Source organism: Pseudonaja textilis, chromosome 2 (genome assembly GCF_049901715.1).
Source record: "Pseudonaja textilis isolate UNSWEBS1 chromosome 2, rPseTex1.2, whole genome shotgun sequence".
Lineage (NCBI taxonomy): Eukaryota > Metazoa > Chordata > Lepidosauria > Squamata > Elapidae > Pseudonaja > Pseudonaja textilis.
This window is the reverse complement of record NC_141991.1, coordinates 44478648-44501811: the sequence shown is the minus strand read 5'-3', so window position 1 is coordinate 44501811 and position 23164 is coordinate 44478648. Positions and strand designations below refer to the sequence as shown.

At 40.3% G+C, this 23164-nt stretch overlaps 2 protein-coding genes and 2 long non-coding RNA genes across 5 annotated transcripts in view; 2 read left to right on the top strand and 2 right to left on the bottom strand.

Annotated features, from left to right (window-relative positions):
• CFAP100 (cilia and flagella associated protein 100) overlaps positions 1-3828 on the top strand; it is a 30476-nt gene extending 26648 nt beyond the window's left edge. For both annotated transcript variants that reach the window (XM_087923764.1, XM_087923765.1), the window contains 3 exons: positions 207-409; positions 1209-1302; positions 1900-3828. In XM_087923764.1, coding sequence (XP_087779890.1) covers positions 207-409; positions 1209-1302; positions 1900-2013 — 411 coding nt within the window. In that variant the 3' untranslated portion in view covers positions 2014-3828. The remainder of the gene's footprint in view (positions 1-206; positions 410-1208; positions 1303-1899) is intronic.
• LOC148126839 (uncharacterized) overlaps positions 1-23164 on the bottom strand; it is a 400892-nt gene that overhangs the window by 220006 nt on the left and 157722 nt on the right. The window lies entirely within an intron of this gene.
• ZXDC (ZXD family zinc finger C) lies at positions 2379-22038 on the bottom strand. The gene is made up of 10 exons (XM_026723146.2): positions 19734-22038; positions 17426-17578; positions 17080-17158; positions 16644-16774; positions 15706-15876; positions 11326-12011; positions 10114-10198; positions 6998-7152; positions 5187-5288; positions 2379-4864 (listed from the first exon to the last, which is right to left on the bottom strand). Exons 1-10 carry the CDS (start codon positions 21175-21177, stop codon positions 4778-4780), a joined length of 3093 nt encoding a protein of 1030 aa, XP_026578931.2. The 5' UTR covers positions 21178-22038; the 3' UTR covers positions 2379-4777.
• Positions 21712-23164, top strand: part of LOC148126838 (uncharacterized) — a 185219-nt gene continuing 183766 nt past the window's right edge. Inside the window, exon 1 of the long non-coding RNA XR_015741626.1 lies at positions 21712-21816. This is a non-coding gene — a long non-coding RNA (uncharacterized LOC148126838). The remainder of the gene's footprint in view (positions 21817-23164) is intronic.

Below are 23164 nucleotides of genomic sequence, written 5' to 3'. Positions count from 1 at the left end.
TCCACATCTGGAGAGATTCAAATTCTTTCTGTATGTTTTTGGTTCTCTCCTGCTATCAAGACCCCATGTCACAGCTGGGTTTCTTAACACGCAGTTCAGATGGGAGCACTTTTGAATTATTAATATAATTCAAAAAGCTGATGTTAAGAGTCCCAATATCTAGATTTCTGAGGCCTGAAAGTTCACTATTGGTCCTTAATTTTCAGGACAAAATGTTGGTGAGCTTGCATCGAAAGGTATTGGAAGTCTATCGCCGCTGCATTGGAGAGAATGAGGCAAACCTGGGAACCTTGCAGATGCTTACTGTTATAGAACACCAGTTAGATGACTTACTAGAATGCCTTGAGAGAGTCCCTCCAGGAAAGATAGAACAAGCTGAGAAAGCCAAAGAGAAAGAGCGAAGAATGAGGTAAGATAAAAACCCTATTCAAAGAGATGACTCCAATATGCCTTCAACAGAATGATTACATTCCTCCTCCACCTCCTTCTGTGCATCTTCTAGTTAATCTTATTGATGCTGATATTTGTTGCCGTCAAAGCTACTTTGTATGCATGGTAAGAGCATGGTAAGAGCATCAAAGAGCCATGGTGGCGCAGGTGTTCACTCCAGGTGTTCGATTCTGAACGGCTCAAGGTTGATTCATCCTTCCACCCTACCGAGGTCAGTAAAATGAGGTCCCAGATGTTTGGGGGCAACATACTAAGAGTGCTTTAAAGCACTGTGATGCGGTGTATAAGTCCAAGTGCTATTGTTAATGCTATCAAATGAACTGGAATAGTATGACATGGATGAATCTTGTTCTCTTACATTACAGGCATAGAAATATCTGGCCTTACAAGCATCATCTGGGTTTGCTTACTAAATCATACAGGTTTAATAAGGATGCAGGAAACTGAGTTTGAACTTCAGAACCTTTCAATAAAGGTTCTGAAAAACTCTTTTTTGCAGAGTACATGCTATGGATAGTTTATCAACATACGATACCAATCCCAGAACCAGCTAAGATAATGAATCAGATAGCATTTAAGCCCTTTGGAGCCAGTTCTTTCATTCCCGAAGAGGCTTTCAACATAGCGTTATGTGAAGAGCAAAGTCCTTAGTGGATCCAATGCTGTATATGACACAAACCAGTAGAATTCTCCCAAGACAATTTTGGGCTTATGTGACTTGCAATGGTAACTTTTAACCTGCCCTTTTATTTGGCCAGGATGAGAGAAGAAAAGATCAGGCAGCAGAGACAATTGCAGGAAGAGAGGCTACAGCGGGCCCTGGCAAGAGCACAAGCTGATGTTAAGAAGAAGGTATGTTTATCTCCTGAGCATCTGCTGTTGCATCCTTTTGTAATTTCAGTAGTTCAGACTGTTTTTATCAATTCTCCCATCCAAAGCCCTTTGTAACTCCAGTTCAGAACTGTCTGTACATGAGATACCAATAGAAGAGAATATTTGTTCTTCCAAGGTTGAAATGAGGGGTCCTTGGGGCTCTCTGAGCTTGCTTGTTTTCTTGCAGATGTTTCATTACCCAAACTAGGTCAAATCACCTAAATCAGGTATTTGAATGAAGCGGTTGAACGAAGCAACTGCAATTATTTTTATTGTTAAGGAGTTATCTTCTGTCAGGAAGGACAGGTAAAAGCACTTAGAATTAAGTATTGAATACTCCTTGCTTGAAGAAGCAATGTTTCTATTCTACTCATATTGCATGAAATAATGACAGAAGGGAAGAAGCATAGTTAGAAACTTATTTGTGGAAGGGAGAAATAAAACTGTGCTCAGAAGAAAAGGTGGTCAGAAGAAGATGGCCCTGATGTACGCTTAAGTGTAAAATGAATTTATTTGCATTATTTCAGTATAAAATGTATAGAGTTGTTCTTAAGTGTCCCTCTGATCATATTTTAGACTGGAAGAAGATTAATTTTTCGTTCTGAGCCTCCTGCTTTCAAGGAGAAAGAAGATGAGGATCAGGGGCTGATCGATAAAGAAAAAGAAGAGCTGCTCTACTACTTTACTTAGCCGTCGAAAGTTGCAAGACATTATGAAGCATACAGCAAATGACAGACTAACAGGAGAATATTCCAACAATACTCTGTAAATTTGGAGAGAAAGCTAGTCTATCCTAAGTATAGTGATATATAGTAGATCTTTTTATAGTTGTAAAATCATTTTTGGGGGTCAGTAAATTAACTTAGTGATAGAAAACGTCTACCAGTGATCAAAGATTACAGACTAACCTAAAGTCTTGCAGCTAGGAAAATAGATAGAGCAGTGACAAGTACAAATTTCTTTTTAAAAAATTCAATCTTCAAGATCAGATTCATTTTTTTTTGTAATTAAGCAGGTTTATGGATATAACAAAAATAAAGTTGAAATGAAAAAACTGAACATTAATTAATTTTATTAGTCTTTTTAACTCAGTGATTATAAATATCCATTGCCAGCAATGGACTGCCAGAATAAATCTAATGCTTGCTCTCAACAATTAGGAATTTACAATGAGTTAAAACTGAGTATATAAACTTCATAAAAGAACACATTTGTCTGTCCACAGAAGCAATTACTTATTCTTCAATAAGCAAGACTCTGTAAAGCAGAAGCACCACAACAAATGGATACAATTCACATTCTTACCAAGTTAGGGATCCTCTTTGGGTTAAAAAGAACAGTGGTCTGCCTTATTCATGCTTTGAACAAAATGTAGGCCACACCTACTGTGGAAACCACAAAATGTTTTTTTTTACTCAAAGAAAAGGTATGAGGAATGAACAGGCTTCTTATGGTCCACCTATTTAATCTAAATCTACCTCTGTGTCTTTATGACAGACAGATGCGCTTGCAATCCAGTTTATAGAGGATCACGATCACAGTAAGTGTGTGAACTATTCCACTGAGTTTTTGAGGTGAGAATTGTTTAGGGCAAAATGCCCCCAATTTCTCTTTAAAACTGAACCTTGGTGATGTTTAAAAATAAGCAATTTCTTCACTTTTTCACTGAGAGGTTTTATATCAGAAATAAAAACAATTTCTTTTGATAATGTAAATGCATACTAATAGGTCACGCTAGTCAGGTAAACATTTTACAAGTCAATGAAAAATAACCACTTAAGATTTTTTTTTTTTCTACAAAACATCCACAAATGAAATTCTGAATTAATGTAATCTGTATAAAATGCTTCTAAACTACATTCTTCTGAAAATGAAGTTCAAAAGGCACAGGCTTCAATTAGTATATTTCTATTCATGGGTCAACCTTCTTAATTTGGAATAACCTATTATGAATAATCCAAGATAGAAATTATCCATGGTTTAATAAACACAGTAGAAAATACTATTTCCAAAGCCATTCCAGACCTAATATCCTCCTGGTCTATAGAGTGAAGGAACACCCCAGGCCCAAGAACCTTCCTTCAGATTTCAACAGCTCTAAGGAAACATATTTCCTAAGGCTCCTGACTTCCAAAGCATAGATGCCCACGTGATGCACAGTAATATTTTAAGGTCCCCAGAAGGCTGTTTATCAGTCTTGCTCTGCTAGAGATGTTGCAGCGGTAATAGGGCAAGGCTGGTTTTATTTAAGCATGAGTTCCAAGAATTTAGAATGCGATGGAAGAAGGGATGATTTAGAGAAATTTGTTGCTCACTCCTTATATATTCAAAACAATTAACCTTTAATTTTTTCCTAACTGTAAATAAATTAGCAAAATTCGAAAGTTTTCCTTTGTAGGAACACTTGTATAAAAACAATGCTCACACAACTTTTTAACTAAGTTGTACATATGTATAGTTTTAATGCCATATGTGGCATATCATGAATAAAATGTTTTAAGTTCCAGACTTAAAATTCTTTTGTAAAACAATGACATCGTACTTCTCTGCTTAGCTGAAATCTTAGTATTCTTTCTTAAAAGTCTGCACGAATTAATTCTAAAATACAGGTGTTTTAAAAACATATATATTTTAAAATGTTATTTTTAATTTTGGTCAAGTTGTTACTTTGATATGCTACTGATACTAGCTGGAAGCTTTCTTCAGCCAGATAGTTTGTAACTAAATAATAAGCAGACCATGTCATCATTAATTTGGGAGTAAATTCTACTGGAATCAGCAAAACCTATTTTTGACCAAAAAGCCATGATAGGTATATGTAATAAAGGTGGCTTTGTACACACTGTCAATACTGTTTAATATTACTGTAAACATAACCAAAGTGATAAGAAATAACATGTTAGGCAGCTTTCTCAAGTTCAGTGTAAAATGCTAAATTAGAGATAGCAAGAGCAAGAAATCATATTGCTCTACTAATTCAACCTTTACTATCCCTGAGTATGATACTATTTTAATGCTCTTATCTCTTTAAAATGTCAGTTTGCAAAAATAAATTGGTCTTCCTGCTTATTCCTTCATTTTTAACCCAAAATTTAATTAGGGATTCATTTCAAGAATAAAAGTGCTAAGCTTAATTGTTATCTACTATTTTGAAAATTATTATTCTTAATTCTTAAAATCACCGTGGGCTATCACCATTGCACTCTAATGCAGGAATCTAATTCCACCATATGCACCTTTTCCTGACTCTAAGATAGAACATACCAAGATTTCCAATTGCCTTATCAAATAAAATATACTGAACAAAATTTTTGTTGCATGATAACCATCAAGTATCCCAGCACTGGTGACCATGCTTCCATTGTTCACTTTTTCCTTTAAAAGCAGGAACAGTCGCTTATTTCTCAGGATGCTTCTGTGTCTGAATGTTCTAATGCTTCTATCTCAAACACAATCATTCAAGGTCTTGTAGATTAATGGTGCTTCCTGTAAACTGGGAATTATCAGAATTGGCATCTTCTTCAGCAGAATTGTGTGGCTCCTGTTTAAGGCAAGATTTTAAAGAAAGGTTCAGAATTTCACAATTTGCAATTGATTAACTTCACTCGCTAATTACACAAACACTGCAGTCTTCAAAATCTATTAACTTTTTTTTATAGGAATAAACTACTTATATTTTTCAACAGGTAAAACTCTCACTAAAAATCCTGCAACATGTTTCTATTATTAACCTACCAAATTTAAAAGACCCAACCAAACATAGAAGGAACCTTATTGTAAACTTAAAGTAGTGTTTAATTTTATGATAATGAAAACAGCCAAAACAGCATTTTATCCAATTTTGAGACTGAAAGGTTTTGTACCTGAAGAATATGAACAGGTAAATCTACTGTCAACTGAGAGTGTGAAGAGGAAGATTGAGAACTGAGCTGGAAGGGTAGATCTCCTTCTCCTGGAGAATCATCCTAGCACCAAAGGAATCAAAATTAGTTTCTAACTACAAACCGTATTCTCCCATCCAAACCACCAACTGGTCATTCTTTACAAACATGTGGATGTGCTTAAAAGCAGCTAACATATATTTATATACTTAACAAAACACTTTAATAATGTCAATTAGGAGCCCCACACACTTTCACCTTGGCAACCTAAGTTATATCATTGTCTAACACTGACTTAATAAACACATATTTATTAATAACTTCTATTACAATCAACTTCTTTCAGAAGGCATACATTGTCAGTGTTAAATATTTTGCTAAAGGAAGACCATTCCATTTTTGTTTGCAGAATAAGCATATAGCCAACTTGATTTTAGTATTGTCCATTTGGTAATACCATCCATGGTGCCATATCTGAGATTGCCAGAAGAAAAAAGAAACTGGAGAACCAGTTTGGTGTAACTGTGATGATTAAAGTGATGGCCTATAAATCAGAGTTCTAGACCTGCCTTAGGCATGAACACCAGCTGGATAACTTTGGGCAAGTTACTCTCTCACAGAGTTACTCTCTCTTTGTTGTGAGCAAAAGAAGAGCTGTTCCAAGTAATGCTGCCTCTATAGCATTTTTTTTTTCTATTGCAAGTAGTGCTCAATTGAGACCAGTAACTTTGTGTCACTAAGTGACATGGTTATTAAGCAAAACATCACATGACTGTGACTTGTGATTTTGCTATTGGCTTCTCCATTGATTTCACTTCTCAAAAGCTGGTCATGAAGCAACCTGAACATATGACCGGGAGGGGTGCTGGCCGTAAGTGCAAGGACCTGTCATAAAGTTACTTTTTCAGTACTTTTGTAACTTCGGACATCACTAAACAGAGCTGTTGTTAAGCAAGGACAACCCGTATTCCAAATGCTATCTTAATTTCAACTTTAGCATTCTAGGCAGTTCCTATATCTATATGACATTATTTGGTGGCATGTTAGTAAGGCGCTACAACTGATTGGCTTGGCTTGATTTTGAATTTATGTCATTCTACTGTTTGGGAACTTTGAGCCCTTTGACATCCATCTATTCAGCAATGCTGGTGCTCAATTTCATCTATGATTTTTCTTCTCTGAAGTAGAAAATCTGATTCTTCTCTGATGCAAAGTGACTCATTCCATCTCAATATTTAAGTTTGCCGGTTCCTATAATGTAAACACTGAATCTCAATATTTCTAATCTGACATGAAATATGTCCCAGTTCATGGTTCTGACATTCCATGTACCAGGAGCACATTTATTACTGCAGCAGTGTACCAGGGAAATTTTTAGTAGCACATCTCTTTTTTCAGATAGAGAAATCCTATAGCCACTTAGTGGAGGAGCACAAAATTGCACCTGAATTTATTTTTCCCCTTTATTAACTGCCAAAATTTATCTTTTTGCACTTCTATGTTATTTATTGCCAGCATCCTTCAAAGAAATAATAACTGCAAATATTTATTTCTGAAGGAAAAGGGTGGCAAAAGTTATTTGGTTAAAAAATCAAGATGGAAATTTTAGACATGTGATTTAAGAAAAAAGCATTGTTAACTTAAACTTTGCAATTATTTCCTAAGCAGAACTTGATTTACTACATACTTGCTCTAACTAGCTATCTCCACCAACATATTGTATCACATATCCCAGTTACATGTTCCTGAAAGAAAAAAGATTATTTTCCGTGAGTTAAATTGCCAATTGTTACCTGAAGCAATTGAATTTGAACAAACTGTGTGCCAGCCGAAGGATCTCTTACTGTTAGATTTCCATTAGGCAAAATACTGTTGCATAACCGATTTCCGTGACTAAAACAATTAACTTTATCATTTTTGCTTTTTCTTATAGCAGAATCAGTTGAGCCTGAAATAAAAAGGTGGCATTTGTAAATATAAAGCTGCATTCTGAAGTAAATTTTATCATATGTCTGGAAATACTTCTCCTAAACAACTTTGAATGCAAGGTCTTACCATGTATGGAGCAGATTATTTAAGCACTGTTGTTAAGCATATTAATAGTTGAGAGAATGGGCAATTTCCACACCTATTCATTCCATGGTTACTTTCATCTTCTAAAATTTTGTTCCTAAGAATTGGGAAGTCTTTCAGAATAGGAGGAAAGATTATATATACTCTTATATATTCACTTGACTTGGAAAGGAAGAATTATAAAAATTTACCTAATATAAAAATGTAAACAGTGATGTTTCTGTCCTGTATCAAGGCCTGAAATTTGACTAAAAGGGGTCCAGATAATCAATTTCAACCAACATCCTCTGGAATTGAAACTTTACAATCTTCTAAACCAAAGATTGGATGAAAATTGTCCACAACAGTGGGGCCCAGTAGTGGCTTCTAGTGGACAGGGTACATTAGTGCCTCTTTAAAAGCTAAATATCCCCTCCCATCAAGGATGAATTCATCATTGATTGTGGGCGGCTAGGAGGGACATGGATCTAGCAGCTAGGAGGGACAAGGATCTAGCTCACAGATGATGGTATTTACAGTCCAAAGGAAGGATCCTGCCCACTTCATCAGGTCCAATAGAATAAAACTGTCCAAGATAATGGGTTAAGCCTATTCCATAGGACTTGAACCATACTTGGCATCCACCTGATCCCGATCCAGCCAATTTTATCTATCAGTTGCACATGAAGTTCCTCTGCATGGCTCTGATTGTCAGAGCTGCCCCAGTCTGATCCCTCAGAGAAGTAAAACTCTCAACTCCATTTGAAGTGAAAAGGCACTTTTACTAAGAGGTGCTTGATTGCAGAAGAGTCAAGGGGAATCTAAAATTCCTGTGCACAAATGGAGAACTAAAAGCCCTGATTTCCCCTAGCCTCCCCACAGGGATAGGCGAGGCATAGCCAATCCAGCACTGCCATGACGTTTTGAGGTGCTTAGGCTGGTGAAATTCCACACACAGTGCAAACAGCCTTGAAGAGCCAATGTGCCCTGCACTAAGCGGATTCCAAACTGCTCTGTTCTTCCTCAACTATCAATGCCCCCTAGTTCCCACAATAAACAGCTTTATTGCCTATCTGTTCCCCCTTCCTTCCCCAACGGATGACAACAAGCCGAGGCTCCTTTTCAGCTCCCTCAAGTCCACAGGGAGCAACAGGCCAAGAGAGTTTGAATGGGCACCATCCTGTCCAAGGCTCTGGCTACCTCCCTACTGAAGTAGCTGCCAGAGCGTCCATAGGACTATGCAGGTCATCAAGTATTATCCCCAGCTCCCTTGTAATTGCCATAAAGAAGACTGGAAGTGCTCTTTAGCTTTCTTTTTCCTTTGCTCATCTGTACTGTTTCTATCATTTTTTCTACTTTATATACTTTTTCTCTTGGTTTTTTTTTTTAATTATGTAAAAACTCTTGATAAAATTATACACACACACATATATAGAGAGAGAGAATATGAGTTGTTCTGAGCAAGAATTTTAAATACTGTAGCCTACAGCAACCCAAATAATCCCTCAAATACCGTAGCCTACTCCCAACCCAAATAATCCCTCTGTAAATAGTAGTTCAATATGTATTTCAGCAAGCAGTTTGTTTGCGTGGATGTGTTCAATTGTGTTTTTCAGAGGTCTGGTGGGTAAGGTGCCTATAGGTAATGTGTGCTTGACTGTTTCAACTTCAAGGATCTAGAATATATTTATATTCTGCAGATGAAATGCATCTCACAAAACTAAAAAATGTCCTGTACAATCAAGATAATTATTCCAATAGGAGCTTCAAAATTGGAGTAGCTGTGAGCCATCTGAAGGCTTGCCATTTTTTAATGCCATGTGCTCTACAAGGGGCTGCCCTTGAAGAGCATCTGGAAGCTCCAGCTGGTGCAAAATGCAGCGGCCCACATGGTTTTGTGCAGACCCCAGTGTGCACATGTATCACCTCTCCTGTGGGAGCTGCACTGCTTGCCGATTTGCTTCCGAGTGCAATTCAAGGTGCTGGTTGTCACCTTTAAAGCCCTTCATGGCTTGGGACCAGGTTATCTGAGGGACCGTCTCTTGCCGGTCACATCTACCTGACCCACCAGAGCAGGGAGGCAAGGAACGTTGTGGGTCTCATCCCCGGGGAAGATACATCTGGTGGGGCCCAGAAGGGCCTTCTCCATGGCAGCTCCCTTTCTGGAACATCATTCCCCCAGAGATTAGAATGGCCCCCACTCTAACACTCTTCCAGAAGGCGCTGAAGAGCTTGGTTCTGCCAGCGGGCCTGGGGAACACAGAATGGGATGGAGCTCATTAAATGGCTCGTGTGATGTGTTGTTGCCGGGGCAGGGGGTTATTTTATTATATTATTATATTAATTTATTATATGATTCTCTCTTTTATTAGTTTTATTGTTTTTTATATGAGGTTTTTATATTCTTGTAAACTGCCTTGAGTAGCCATGTGCGAATAAGCGGCAATATGAATTTCCTAAAATAAATAAATAAATATAGATTTAGATCATATTGCAAATTTTAAGTTGTAAATGCCACTCTATTTAACCGTGTGTGTGTGTGTGTGTGTGTGTGTGTTGAATCCTAGCCACAGCCTGGATAAGTTCCTGCCGTTTTCTTGGCAAAATCTTTTGGAAGTGGTTTGCCCTTGCCTCCTTTTAGGGCTAAGAAAGAGTGACTTGCACAAGGTCACACAGCTGGCTTTGTGCTAAGGCAGAACTAGAACTCATGGTCTCCTGGTTTTTAGTCTGATACCTTCACCACTATACCAAACTGACTCTCTAATCAACTTAGTATCATTGCTAAATTTACAATCCTATCTTTAGATCCAGTTTGGTGTATACACACAATATACTGTACTAAATAATTAATACTCACCTATGTCACTCCCATTTCCCTTTTGTTTTCTTTTTTTGGCAAGCTGAATAGCTCGGTAATCTGTTCTTGCAGACCCACCACTCTCCTGACGAGATAAAAGGGTTTGTTCACATCACTAAATCCAGGTTAGATATGCAGCTTTTCATTATGAATTCCATTTCCCCCCTAATAACATGTATTAATCCCTAACAGCTTCCTTGTTTATATTGAATTCTGTGTAGCATCCTTCTGGTTAAGTCCATAGGAAAGGAGTCCCTGTTTATTTTACTCTGCTAGATGTCGCTGACTACAAGGGTGGTGTTCATCTTCGTTTCAAGGCCGTTGATTCAGTACTATCCGAAAATGTGTCTGCAGTCATGTGGCCAGCATGATGTCATGGAGCACTGTTTCCTCCCCATCAAAGTGGTAACTATTTATCTACTTGCATTTGCATGCTTTTGAACTACTAGGTGGGCAGGAGCTAGGCAAAGATGGGCACTTGTCCTGTTGCACAATGCTCAGGTTTCAAACTCTGGTTGTTGGCTTTTCAGCCAACAAGCCCAGCATATTAACCACTGAATCACTGCAATGCCTCACCTATGGTTAAGTCCATAGACAAAAGAAATTTCCCTTACTTTTATAAAACACCAACATTTGCTGATATAAAACCCCACACAACAGATTATTTTTCAGAGGGGTCTGCAGAAAAAAAGGAGACATTCTACGCACATGCTATCTTTGCATGCAGTCCTGTATATATGTCCGTATATATTTTAATAAGATAAGTCATGCAATCAAAGGCATATTTCAATAGTATGAGGGAGAAAACAACATCTAAACAAGGGCAAAACTTTAAGAAACGTCTTTTTCTGTAAGTGTGGAATATAGCATACTTTTTCATCACTCAATCCCAAAGTGCTACCTAGTTTTAAATATTTACAATTATTTACAACGAGAAGGAAGTAACAAATAAAATTAAGCTTTGATCCTAAGCTTCTGCTATGAAAAAGACTACCCTCTTTCACTCAATATGATGCACAACATGTAACAGCATTGATTCCCTTTCACAGGCAGAAATAATTTATGCCACTTACATTATACAAAATATATGGTGACTTCACTCAGGGCAGACACTCCATAAACTTTTTTGATCTGGTAGAGTGCGACTCACAATGACAATATCCTCAAAACCAAGATACTAATAAAAACTAGTTATTTAGAGTTATTGCATACCGGAATAGAGTTGCCAGTCACCGTGCTTAGATCAGTTTCTTTTTGTGCACTGTAACTTCCGGAAGGATTGGAGAACACATACTGAGTGACCACTTTGCTGCCTTCTTGTTGCTCCACAACATCCAGGCTAGGAAGTAAAGTTTGCTCTGCTTTATTTGGAGCTAATAATTCAGCTGTATTGTTTCCACCAAGACTGCTGGAAGGGGATAAAGTGGCTGTGTCTACTGACAAGTTATTGCTAGAAGTCAAACCATGCAAGTCTTGACTGGAACTTCTCGCTGACAAAGATGCTAAGGAGCCTAAGGCTTCTGCATTCACCGTCTGTACTTCATCCAGATTTAAAGTGCTTTGCTGTAAAACGGTGGTGGTGGTTCCCAATAAAAGAGAGCTATCCAGGCTGTGGGGAATGTCACTACTAGCCACCAAAATCAGTGGGTCAACTGTCTGAGCAAGGGAATTGCTACTGACAGACATACTGCCTCCAAGCGTAGAGCCTACTGAAGCAACATCTATAGTAAGAATTCCAGAGTTTATTACAGCCATATCAGCTGAAATTCCAGAGGAGTTCCCAGATACACTAGAAAAAAGGGAAACCAGATCTACATTGTTGAGGTCACTTTGTCCTGAATTGGCAAGTTCACTGCTAGGCGTGAGGGAACCAATGGTTTCCATCTGATTTAATAGATCTGAAACAAAACAAAACATGTTTATAAGATTACCTAGTTAGTGTAATAGGTACCCTACAAATCTTGCCTCCTTCCTCTCCCTCCAATTTGGCTACATATCCTCATTCCAAGAATCTATATCTTGCTTTTTCCGATCAAAGCAGCCAACTCATTAAATTTAGAAGAAAACAGTACAGGTAGTCCTCAATTTATGACCACAATTGAGCCCAACATTTATGTTGTTAAGTGAGAAATTTGTTAAGTGAATCGCTGCAGTTCTTAAACTAGTAACACAGTTATTAAGTGAATCTGATTTCCCCACTGACATTGCTTGTCAGAAGGTTGCAAAAGGGGATCACATGACTCCAGGACACTGCGACCATCATAAATGTGAGTCAGTTGTCAAGAATCCAAATGTAAATCATGTGACTATGAGGATGCTGCAACAGTGTGAAAAATGGTCATAAGTCACTTTTTTCTGTGTCGAGGACTACATGTAGTGCCAGAACTCAATATGCCATGGTAATGTAATTTTGTTAGGATTTCAGATAATCTCTACTTCCTGCTAGCACATATTCAGATTATTATATGATATGCATCCCTAGCAAAATGGATGGTGCTAAAAGTGATTTTCACACAGCTAGCAGTAAGTGCCAGCAGTATTTACAGAAGGTGTGAAGGAAGGCATTGTTGTGTTAGCACTAACTTTAAGTATGAGTGTTATGGTATCTCAGTACATAAAAAGGGCACAAGTCCCACCTCTCCTGCATGCTTATTTTGCTATTATGTAGGAAAGGCAGAACTTAGGGCAAAATGCAACAGTGCTTTTGTCATGCTCAGCTTGCTAATCTTTGTTGAACCAAACAGAAAAGCAAGTCACACAGAATACTAGAATGTTGACATGAATATTTAGAAGACATTTTCAATAATAAAGAAGATATGAGTACTAGTATCAACTGAGAAAACCTTTGAGTAATAATCCAAAACAAATGATTGTTTCATTGCCCACACTTAAGTGACCCATTTATTTTGCATTAAATTTTTGTTTCTCCTAATATATCCACTTCTTGCTGCCATTGAACAAAGTGACATAATCACCTTTGTCCAAATATGCTTTTTAAAGAGGCAACTGGATTTTCTTGTTTTTCTTTGACATTTCACTTCTCATCAAAGAAGCTCTTCAGCTCTGACTGGATGATGGGGAATGGAAGGATATATATTCCTTGCAGATAGCTGGTCCATCTGCAAGGAATATACACTGCTCAAAAAAATAAAGGGAACACTTAAACAACACAATGTAACTCGAAGTCAATCACACTTCCGTGAAATCAAACTGTCCACTTAGACAGCAACACTGACTGACAATCCATTTCACATGCTGTTGTGCAAATGGAGTAGACAAGAGGTGGAAAGCATAGGCGGATAGCAAGACATCCCCAATAAAGGAGTGGTTCTGCAGGTGGTGACCACAGACCACTTCTCAGTTCCTATGCTTTCTGGCTGATGGTTTGGTCACTTTTGAATGCTGGCGGTGCTTTCACTCTAGTGGTAGCATGAGACGGAGTCTACAACCCACACAAGTGGCTCAGGTAGTGCAGCTCATCCAGGATGGCACATCAATGCGAGCTGTGGCAAGAAGGTTTGCTGTGTCTGTCAGCGTAGTGTCCAGAGCATGGAGGCGCTATCAGGAGACAGGCCAGTACATCAGGAGATGTGGAGGAGGCCGCAGGAGGGCAACAACCCAGCTTCACGACTGCTACCTCCACCTTTGTGCAAGGAGGGACAGGAGAACTGCCAGAGCCCTGCAAAATGACCTCCAGCGGGCCACAAATGTGGCTGCTCAAATGGTCAGAAACAGACTCCATGAGGGTGGTTTGAGGGTCCAATGTCCACAGATGGGGGTTGTGCTTAAAGCCCAACACCGTGAAGGACGTTTGGCATTTGCCAGAGAACACCAAGATTGGCAAATTCGCCACTGGCGCCCTGTGCTCTTCACAGATGAAAGCAGGTTCACACTGAGCACATGTGACAGACGTGACAGGATCTGGAGATGCCATGGGGAACGTTCTGCTGCCTGCAACATTCTCCAGCATGACTGGTTTGGCAGTGGGTCAGTAATAGTGTGAGGTGGCATTTCTTTAGGGGGCCGCACAGCCCTCCATGTGCTCGCCAGAGGTAGCCTGACTGCCATTTGGTATCGAGATGAGATCCTCAGACCCCTTGTGAGACCATATGCTGGTGCGGTTGGCCCTGGGCTCCTCCTAATGCAAGACAATGCTAGACCTCATGTGGCTGGAGTGTGTCAGCAAGATGAAGGCATTGATGCTATGGACTGGCCCGCCTGTTCCCCAGACCTGAATCCAATTGAGCACATCTGGGACATCATGTCTCGCTCCATCCACCAACACCACGATGCAGCACAGACTGGCTAGGAGTTGGGGGATGCTTTAGTCCAGGTGTGGGAGGAGATCCCTCAGGAGACCATCCACCACCTCATCAGGAGCATGCTCAGGCATTGTAGGGAGGTCATACAGGCATGTGGAGACCACACACTACTGAGCCTCATTTTGACTTGTTTTAAGGACATTACATCAAAGTTGGATCAGCCTGTAGTGTTTTTTCCACTTTAATTTTGAGTGTAACTCCAAAAACAGATCTCCATGGGTTGCTAAATTTGATTTCCATTGATAATTTTGGTGTGATTTTGTTGTCAGCACATTCAAAGTTTTTAATAAGAATATTTCATTCATTCAGATCTAGGATGTCTTATTTTTGTTCCCTTTATTTTTTTGAGCAGTGTATATATATAAATCCTTCCATTCTCCACCATCCAATCAGAGCTGAAGAAGCTTTTTGGATGAGAAGCGAAATATCTTCAAAGAAAAACAAGAAAGTGCAGTTGCCTATTGAAAAAGCATCTTTGGGGCAACCATGACCTGGATGACTGAAAATCTTCATATAATCATCTTTGCCTCTTTTGATAGGCATTCATTATTTGAAAGAGATTGCTTAAAACCCAACACGCATATTCCTATCTTTCATAAACATTTTATCAACATTCTTTTACTTGCTCTTATTCTTGCCATCTGTGTATAGCCTGCTATATCATTCACTCATTTTCTTTGTTAAATATAACTACTTTGGCCTTTGATACATTAATTTTCAGAGCCACAATCCTGGTTATCATAAAATTGCCACTTACTACTGACTACCTATGAAAATACATAATATTTTAGCAAACAATACCTCTTGTAATTACAATATTTTCTTTATTCATTTATCTTTAAATAATCAAGGAGGATCATTCACTCATCCTTGGGTAACTCACTCAATTCTGAACAATCTAATAAGTATTCTAGTTTTCATTACTTATTACATTTAGCAAATGATCAACATTATGTTGATATAAAATGTCTTATACCTCAAAATCATTTTATTATATGCTTTCTGTAAAAATCAATAGTAAATGTTTTTAATGTTTATACATATATAGTTTAGTTTACTTTATTGTTATTGCACCTCGGACAACAAAATCAAACTCCATCTTCAGTGCTAGATATAAAGTATCTACAAAATATCAAAACAGTTATATGGACCCAAATAATTAGCGTCAGTGAAATGAAGACATTTTCTTGCAACATCTTTTGATAAAACATATTCTATACATTATTCAAATCTCCAGCTAACTCAAGTCTTCTAATATAGCAGATCATACCTGCATTAAAGTTGTGTTGCTTGACCATATGTGTTTTCATACTATGCTTTGAATTGAATAACTTGCTACAACTGGATACTGGGCAACGCATCTTCAATGAGTCCACATCCTGAAGGTGTTTTTTGGAGTGAATATATAGACTACTGCGTGCTGAGAACTTTGCACAACAACCTGAAATATACAACAACTGCATCACAGTTGTAATATATACTTATCGATTTAAACCGTATTATAAGTTTCCTATGAGATTGCAGTCAGCACAATTTCTCACAATTCCTTATTTCTAGGCCTGTTTTGATTCCCCAGATTTTTCTTTCAATTTTTAATGATGTATAGATTAAGCCTCAAATAAGTGACAAAGTGAAGGCACTGCTAAGCAGTCTGAATTGGTTTTAAGCATTGTATTTGTGTATCACACTCCTAAAGAGGAGCAAGAAAGACATAGCTAAGCAAAGAGCTATAGACTGACAGCAAAAATTACCTTTGAAAGGTGATCTTACAAATTTTAGAACAAAAGCTATGTGATACCAGCTTCAAAAGCTTGTGAGAACCCTGCATGCAATTCAGAGCCAGTTTAACTAAAACAACTGCACTATTCAACTATGGTTGCATTTATCAAGGCAGTGGAAGCTTTAAATATAATAGAGAATTTAAATCTTCATTCTGCCCCCACTCTAATTTTATTTTATTTTTTTACTGGTGGATGTCTATAATCCCTAAAAATGAAAAAGAAGTCTTGAAATTAAATAATTTTTGAAAGACCAGCATGCCTTTGGAAGAAAGATTTACTTAGCTCCTTCTTCACAATTATGTTGAACTTTGAAAGTATTTTCTTTCCTGTCATGGGATTCAGTAGCAATCCTTTTGTCTACATAATGTCCAGTTTGGTCTTGTATACATATCATCAATCTATGCAGAAACAGAATCAATCGTAATACCTTCCACGGGGCATTCAAATGGTTTTGTACCAAGATGAGTTATACTATGGCCTTTCAAATGTTCTGCTCTGGTAAAAGATTTTCCACAACCTTCTACAGAGCATGTGAATCTCCTGTCATCTTCATGTTTCCTAGGAGAGTAATTAAATTGACGTTAACATCAACCACTTCATACACAGAACTGAGAAAATCATACATTAATAGATTGAAGTCTGATAAGTTTGTAAAGCCTATTAATAGACTTAACTCCAAAATGTTTTAGCTAAGGAGACTACTTAATTTAAAACAAAGTCTATTTATATTAAGAGCATTTATTAAAGTTCATTTTCCATTACTGAATTTATAACTCCATAAACTTAAACTGCAGATTCTTTAAAGATTTGTATACAATATGTGTATGGCAATGATTTTCAGATCAATCATTTAGAACATTTACCTTTTATGTCTTAATAGCTTAGACATACTGGTAAAGGACCAGCCACAGCCTTCAAAGTCACAAATGAAAGGTCTTTCTCCTGGGGGAAAAAAATGGGATAAAAAAATTGTGAATACAAAAACTAACACATTTGTTTTCAAAAAATCCTAATCTTATTAGCATTTATATTCATTAACTTCTTTACATTGATGATTTTACCAATCAAATTCTTTACAAGATATAATTAAATCCTTGCCTATAAACAGATGATCAGTTTTTTAAGGATAGCATCCATCCAATCGACGCAATTGTTCTTTAAGCCAAACTTTAATGTTAATGCAAACTTTAACAGTACTCTAGTTCACACCTGTATGACTTCTCATGTGGATTTTCAGCCGGCAAGCTTTGTCATATTGCTTGTTACAGCCTGGGAAGGAGCAGGAAAACAATTCTTGTTCCCTGAAGTGGACTCGATTATGAGAAAATAATGCACTCACTGTTATGAAGGTCCTCTCACAACCTGGAGAAAAAAGGAACAGTTAACCATGTTCCCCAGGATAGCAGAAACAAACAAAACAAGCGGCTTCAATAGCTCCAAACAATATGTTACAAATAAATAAAACCACAATTTTCAAAAGCAGATTATTGCCAGGCACCATATGCTGCTAAAAGCCAATAAAGGAATGTTTTCATGTTCAATTTCTACATCTTCCAGCTAAAAGTTTTTGAAAATAGAATACCAGCAGATGTATTCTGCTCAATGCACCTAAGTTATAACGTAAGAATCTATTATCTGACTTCCATTCTACCATAATATGGCCACCAAGGTATCTAGAAATTATAAAAACTGAGATCCAGCATTTGCAGAGGACTACAATGGGAAAGGATGCTTTCCCATTAGATGTTCCTTTTGATAACCTATATAACATTAAACTAGACTTGCAACAAAAATTCCAAAGAATAATAAATTCACATATCACCTTAAAATCAGTGTACCACAATGGGAGGTATATTACACTGAGATTAAAGAGATCTGAGTTCAAATAAGAAAAAATATGGTAAGTATGTAGAGAGGTAATATATTTCTGAATATTCCCACTTATAATCAGAACAGGCACACCACATTTCACAAAATTGCCTTTTCCCCTAAATGGTACTCTTATTATAAATTCAACTATGGTAGTCCACAAAGCCTTTTAAAAACTTTCTGTAATAAATCATGTAATTAATTTAAACAGAGTATATTTTATTTCAAATTGTACTGAATGAAAAGGGATTATTTTCCATGTGAACATATATAGGATTGCAAATCTGTCAGCCACTCCAGAAATTCAGAAAGATATTAGTTCATACCAAAGGTCACAGAAAGATTCATGGGTATTTTTTCTGATAACATGTTCAATATATAAACATACAGAAAACACACAAAATAATAATACAATGGAGATTTTAATACTGGGAATTAGTTTAAGGCTGAAGCTATTATCATATAATAATACTTCGATGTGAGTTTGTGAATTGCAAGATTTTTTTTTGTACTTTGTACAAGTAGACCTCAGCATATGTGCTTTTTTTCAGTGACCATTCAAATTTATAGTGACTTATGACTAATTCTCAAAGCTCCAGCCACTGCAGTGTTCCCGCAGTTATGAGATCACAATCCAGATGTTCTGGTGCTTGGCTGGAGATTATGACATTGCAGCAAGCCTTATTATGTGATCAACATTTATGACCTTTCAATATGGAAGCTGGCAAGGAAGATTGCAAATTGCCCTAGAGCAGGGGTGTCAAACTGGTGTCCCACGGGCCAGATGTGTCACGCATAGGCCACACTCACCCCAGCTCTGCAAATGGGGAAAACATTGTTAAATCTCACTTGACGACAACATGACATGGCGAGTTTGACACGGTGCCCTAGAGAGTTGCTCCAACTGCCTTTTCTCCTTGAGGAGCCAGCTATGGAATCCAAGAACCTTGGGATCTTACACTCTGCAGCACCTCACCCACACTTTAGTGCATGCCTGCCCACAGCACCCTGCCCTTTGGCCTCTGCCACCCCTTCTATGCCTCCAACGGCCCTCCCATAGCCCCTGCCAATTTAGCATGACATCTATGCACCCTCTCTACACTCCTGAGTTGGGGTTCCCATGTCTTCCTATTAAGCACTTGCAGGTCCTTGAGTTGCAATGGCAACCAGAACTGCTGGTCGCTAAGCAGTGCAATCACATGACATCTTTTAGCAATTTTCCCAACTGCAGTCATAACCCAAGGACCTCCTGCAGTCAACTACGGATTAAAAGTTAAATAATTGTATGCTTCTAACACTTTCAGGGATTTGTTTTTTTTTTCACCTTTCTCTCTTTATTTTCAATTCTTTAAAAAAAAATAAATAATAAAATGTTAAATGTATGTATTGATTGTATTGTCGCCTTGAAATCTGCACAGAAATAATACAACGATCTTGATTTGCTATTTTACAATGAAGTATCGTATCAAGGAGTATTTCTGTTTCCGACATTAACTGGAATACACATTTTGCAAAACTGAAAATCCGTAAGTAACTACACTACACACCCTCGACTTAAAATGGCCCTCCTTTTCTCCCCAGTTCGTGTCAGCAACGCTACACGCGAGCAGTTTGCCCAAACCAACCAGGTCCGGGTCGACCAGATTACCTGGATACTCGCAGCGGTAAGGCCGGTCTGGCTCCAGGTGGCTCCGCCGCTGATGCGCCCCGAGCCGGGCGGCGCTGGGAAAGCGCTGTCCGCAAGCCTCGCACTTGAGCCTCGCCTCTTCCTCGTGAGCCCTGCCGTGAGCCCGAAGGTTGTAGATGGTGGTGAAGCGCTTCGTGCAGCCCGGTGCGGAGCAGGCGAAGGGCCGCAGCTTGTCGTGGGAATGCAGGTGGCGCCGCAGCTTGTAGGCCGTGGCGAAAGCCCAGGAACAGCCCGGGACCGGGCAGCTGAAGGGACGCGCCGCCCGGCCGGCGCCTGCCGAGGGAGCCGCAGCTGCTGCGGCCTCTCCGCCCTCCTGCCCAGCGCCGGTTGGGTTCCCGCCCCGCGCCGACAGTTGATGCAGCCGCAGAAGCTGCTTGCGAGAAAAGGTCTCGGCGCAGTGGGAGTCCGGCCGAGGATATGAGGCCGGAGCCTTCGAAGATGCAGCCGGGGGCTGGACGACGTCGTCGCTCGGCTGAGCCGGAGCAGGCGGAGGAGCTGCCGGCCCGCCGAAGCTAAGCGTCCCATTTTCGAAGCGCACCAGCAGGCTCTGGTTGTTGATGGTCAGCGTGCCCGAAAAGGAGGAATTCCCCTGGCCGCATCCGCCGCCGCCGACGGCCTCCTCTTGCGGCCCGCCGCCCTCGGAGAGCGGCGCCGAGGCCTGCCCTTCTCCGCCCGCCTTGCCCTCCCGCGGCCGCTGCGCCGGCGGGGAATCCTGAGAGGAGCCACGCGAGGGGCTCCCGGAGGCTCCGCCCCGCACCAAGTTAAGCACCAGCAGCAAAGCGTCACTTTCCGGCGGCTGCCCGGGGCCTCCGGCTGGCGGGGACGAGGCGGCGGAGGCGGGCGTGGAGCCCGAGCTAGCAGGTCCCGGCGGAGGCGGCGGCGGAGGCGGCAACTGCTGAGGCGGCGGCGGCGGCGGAGGCAACTGCTGAGGCTCCGGCAGCTTCCCTTCGAGGAGCAGCAGCACCGGGAAAGTCACGTCCAGGCCCCAGGCCCCCGCTGCCGCCGCTCCCGCAGAGTCACGAGGCTGAGGAGGTCGGCAAACAGGCTCTGAGGAGGGAGCCCCGTCATCCGCGGCGGCCGCACCGGCGCCATGTTGTTGGGTGGCGGGCTCAGGCTGGGCCGCCTCCGCGGCGGCAGGCAGCCCCTGCGTTTCCATCTTGGGGGTCCCTGTAGCAGCGGCTGAAACCGGAGCCCGCGGGGCGGAGCCGGCCAAGAGAGCGGAGAAACCCGGAGCGCGGAGCACAGGAGTGGAGTCGATCCTGCGCGGCCGAGTGTAAAACCAGGAAGTGGTGCAGTCGGGGAGGAGATCCTGAAAATTCAAAGCATAACTAAAACGGAAGAGGGGGGGGAATGCCCCTTTGCATGAGGTTTTATGCTCCTTGGTAAATGGTGATCTCGTCATCATTCATTACCATATAGATAGTTTAGCAGAGTTGAAAGAGACCTTGTAAGTCGTCTAGTCCAGGGGGCGCCAACCTTCTGGACTTCAGGGACCACCAAACTCAATTTTAAATCCCACGGACCAGAGACCCTGGAGAAATCCCCCCCAAAAAGTCTGCAGGGAAATTCCTACTGATCGATCATTCTTTATTTCAGATCGCAGGATACTGACTCCAGCTCCGTTCTATGGGAGGGGGAGAGAGAGAAAGAGTTTTGGCTTCATGCAAAGAAAGCAGAAGTCTTTCTTTCTCTCCCCCAAGCTCTGCCAGAAATGAGTCTTTGTGAGACTTGTTGCACCAGCACAGCCTTTTGGAGCAGGATGCCTTGCAGGGTCCCCAAGACTTATTTCTGGTGGAGTTTATGGGACAGAAAGATTTTTGCTGCTTTCCTTGCGTGCAGCCAAAAGCAGAAGAAGAAAGAAGCAGTCCGGTGGCCAGGCCTGTGGAGCAGTGGGACAACTTCTCCCCCTCCGCCCTTTCCCCCCTCCCCTCACTATCTTGTGTTGTTCACAATGCAAGTGACGCAAGCCTTGTGTTTCCGCAGACCATGTGGGCGGCGCAGCCTTGTGTTCCCGCGCAGCCTGGATTAATTGCTTTGGGGGTGTGTGTGCTTTGGGGGTAACATTTCTCTGCGGACCACCAGTGGTCCCCAGCCCACTGGTTGGCAACCACTGATCTAGTCCAACCCACTGCCAAGCAGGAGATCATAACCATTAGGATATTAGAGCAATGATTAACACGTAACTTATGTTAGATTCACTGGGCACCCACTCAAATCTGTATCTCCAAACACTGCTAACAATGGGCCTCGTAAATAAAATTTTGATTTGTGTAAAAGGTGTTTTCCCTTCATTCCACTTCCGCCAGGACTGTAGAGCTTTCATCAGATCTTTTCCTGGTAGGTAAACTGGCTGGGATTGCAGAATAATGTCAGAGAGTTCAGTTCTTGGTCCCTTGCCTTCAGATGTTTCATTATTACTGAAACTTCCATTTAAAAATACCTTCCCAAATTTAATCTCCTATAAAGTGACTTTCTTTCACAGCCTTAATGCACCCTGACCTTAATGTTTCCAAACCAGTTGTTACGACTTTCCAAAAGATTTGTGCTTGCCATTGTTTGCTGCCAACAAAGCAGCTACCTGTGTGTCAAAATAATGCCTTTTATTCTGAAGTAAATAATGTTGCTGGGCTGTTTTAAGCTTAATGCAAATAATGACTGTTTTTTCTGTAACATAGTTTTCAGTGTATACTTTGTTTAGTGATGTTTAGTCTGATAGGTCCCTTTAGGGAGGTGAACTCTAAAAAACCAGAAATAAAGAGTAACTGCTGTAGGAGAAAGAGAGGATTTACCTCCTTGTAGCAGTTAGCAGAGTGGTTTCCAAACATGATGTGAATTCTTCAGTTTACCTGTCCAGTTTAACATGTTGAGGAGGACAGTAAAACTGGAAAGGCTAAAAAGCTGGAGAAGAATAATTACAATGAATGTAATGTTGGGTAGAGATTGAAAAAAGGGTTGCTGGGATGTATAAACTAAACTTATTTACTTATCGATTTTACACTGCATTCAGATATAAACCGTTCAGTGTGGTGTACAGAGTTCCAAATATGGAAGTATGGAAAAACAGCAAGCTGGATGGTTGAGCAAGTGAAGGAAGTGGCAGTGAAATCTGGTTCCAGAAGGGTATTTTCATGGGCAAACACCCTTAAACTTGGATCTTCCCAATTGTAATGGAAAGCGAGATTGGTAGTATATACATTTAATAAGTCAGTGGGCTTGTAGGTCAGAGTATTGTATAGGAGGAGAACTGTCAATGAATCTTCTAAGAAAGAAGATGGTATGCATTCAGTAGTGGGATTCAAAAACATTTACTACCAGGTTGGTGGGCGTGGCTTGGTGGGCATGGCAGGAGAAGGATACTGTAAAATCTCCAATCCCTCCCCACCTCACTAACC

Bases quoted from the DNA above. Each gene is read 5' to 3' on its own strand.
- ZXDC (XM_026723146.2), bottom strand. From the start codon at position 21,177: ATGATGACGAGATCACCATTTACCAAGGAGCATAAAACCTCATGCAAA. The intron at 17,159-17,425 runs GTGTGAACTAGA...TTTTTCCCCCAG, and splicing joins CCACATGAGAAGTCATACAG to GAGAAAGACCTTTCATTTGT. The intron at 16,775-17,079 runs GTAAATGTTCTA...TTACTCTCCTAG, and splicing joins AAGCTATTAAGACATAAAAG to GAAACATGAAGATGACAGGA.